Here is a 2,134-nt window from a genome sequence, read left to right on the forward strand (position 1 = left end):
AGAAATATCAATTATGATTGAAGATTGATGAATGGCGTTCTCCATTGGCTGAGACTACCTCGGATAGGCATAATTAGAGGCCAAAGTACTAAACAATTAGTGGATCACTAAGACTTAATGATTTTTTATCAGAACATCATATCTTGAATGGTGATTTGTTGACTCAGATAACACATGAGAGAAGAGATCAATTTAATTTCAAATCTCTTGTCCAACTAACCTCTCTGGAGTTGTCTCATTCCTACAAGAAATTTTGCTGCATTAGTTTCTTTCAAGGGCTCATTGCCATTGATTTTTTTTTTTTTTTAATGGATCTTGGTTCTGCAGTTATTCATCTGATGTGACTGATTATAGCGGCTTAGCACAGAAAACCATCAGTATCCAAAAAAAAAAAAAAAAAAAAAGGTAGAAAACCAGAAAAGCTATACACCATTATTCAATTCTCATATTTGCCACTACTATTCAAAATTAAACCCTTTCTGGATAGAACAAAAGTTTAGGATGAGGATTCCAAGGCCAGCACAGGTCACTTGGAAGTTTAGACTGATATTTACAGATGTTGCTTGCCAATAAGGACTGCTAGCAAATCAGAATTAAACCTACAGCTATATACAATTTCAAGCTAATTAACAACATGGTCATTTTTTGTATTAAGTTTGGTAATTATGTAATAAACCTTCGGGCTCTAAAGGGGCAATTCTTACAATTGTTTCCTGTGCTGGTGGTGCTGGTGGCGCTGGTGATGGTGCCGGTCTTGAAGAGCTAGCCTGCTGACTGCATCCCACAATTTTTTGACATGTTTCGATCAGGCAGTGCCGGCAGGTTGGGCAAGATGAGTGTGAATTCAGCCATTTATCGATGCATCGAACGTGGAATCCATGGTTGCACTTTGGCAGAACTCTGACTCTCTCCCCTGTAGCAAACTCTGACAGGCATATTGCACATTCAGTGTCCAAGGCAGGTAATTTTAGCTCAGTAGAGTAGTTTATGGTAGGAAATGTCTTCAGGGCCTTTTTCTTGATCCCTGTATTGGCTAATCTAGCTGAGGAATTGTCATTTGATTGATCAGAGGACACAAAACTTGAACACCTCAATGCACACCTGATGATGGAATTCAATCCAAGGGAGCAAATTAAGGCACACAAGAGGACTGAAAGAACCATCACAACATTTGCATCAAAACTGTTGTCTGCTGCAGGTTCTGATGGAGCATGGCTACTAAGATTCCCAATTGTTGGTGGTGTTGCTGATGCTGCTGCTGGTGGTTGAAGTAAAGGGGTGTGAAGTAGGAGCTTTCTTGGATGGAATTGTATGAGAAGCTCTTGAGTTAGCATAGGCGAGGAGGTAGAAGTTGAAGGAGCAGCCATGAAATTTGGTTCTTTTTTGCTTGTGTAGTAGAGTTTCTTGGATGTGTGAATTGATTCCTTGAACTTGGTAGTGACAGACCAATTTATAAGGGGGAAAGTAGAAAAGGGTTCATCATCTTTTTGAGTCTTGACAACTGAAAATTATTATTTTAAGTAATCACAAAATATTTTTGGGTAGAGAATTCTGGAGGGATTTTGAAGCCCATACTGCAGAGAGCAGCCAACAGTTTTATTAAGACGAGTGGTTATTTTCGATACTATTTCTTGAATTTGGATTCTCCACTAAGCCCTTTTATAGTTTAATGCTCTTTCCAACCAAAATGGGTCCAATCCACTCCCGTCTGCACATTGTAGAATGCCACATGGGACCTCTAGACTGGAAATGGGAGTTGGGTCCCAGGTTGCCAAGAAGGGGGAATGAAGCTTCCCTTCCCCATTTATGATGAAATGCTAATCATATGGCTCCGCTGATGTCCCTATTCCTTCAACCGCCTGGGTGGTTGAGACTTGAAAGAACTGTGTAATTTGATCACTTCATGTCATGTTATTTGCCCGCCGTGGCAGGGAACATATTTTGGTAGTAGATGCCGTGTAACCCAATTTGTTTCGTGCCACAAGATTGAGAAATTAAGTGAGAAATTTTATTTGATCATGTATATGGTATAGATTCGAAATCCCTATGTACAGTACGTGCATGAGATAATATGAGAATTTATTGCCACGGATCAAAACATGTCTCTGAAACCATAAGTCGCTTGCATATTTTG

General features: G+C 39.6%; 1 protein-coding gene across 1 annotated transcript; it reads right to left on the minus strand.

The window, feature by feature from the left end:
• Positions 1–459: 459 nt before the first annotated feature.
• On the minus strand, positions 460–1,617 carry LOC113698567 (RING-H2 finger protein ATL78-like). The gene has a single exon (XM_027218436.2). The coding sequence runs from the start codon at positions 1,365–1,367 to the stop codon at positions 651–653; it is 717 nt and encodes a 238-aa protein (XP_027074237.1). The 5' UTR covers positions 1,368–1,617; the 3' UTR covers positions 460–650.
• Between the last annotated feature and the right edge of the window lie 517 nt (positions 1,618–2,134).

The sequence above is a fragment of the Coffea arabica genome, chromosome 7c, assembly GCF_036785885.1.
Source record: "Coffea arabica cultivar ET-39 chromosome 7c, Coffea Arabica ET-39 HiFi, whole genome shotgun sequence".
In the NCBI taxonomy this organism is placed as follows: domain Eukaryota; kingdom Viridiplantae; phylum Streptophyta; class Magnoliopsida; order Gentianales; family Rubiaceae; genus Coffea; species Coffea arabica.

Bases quoted from the DNA above. Each gene is read 5' to 3' on its own strand.
- LOC113698567 (XM_027218436.2), bottom strand. From the start codon at position 1,367: ATGGCTGCTCCTTCAACTTCTACCTCCTCGCCTATGCTAACTCAAGAG.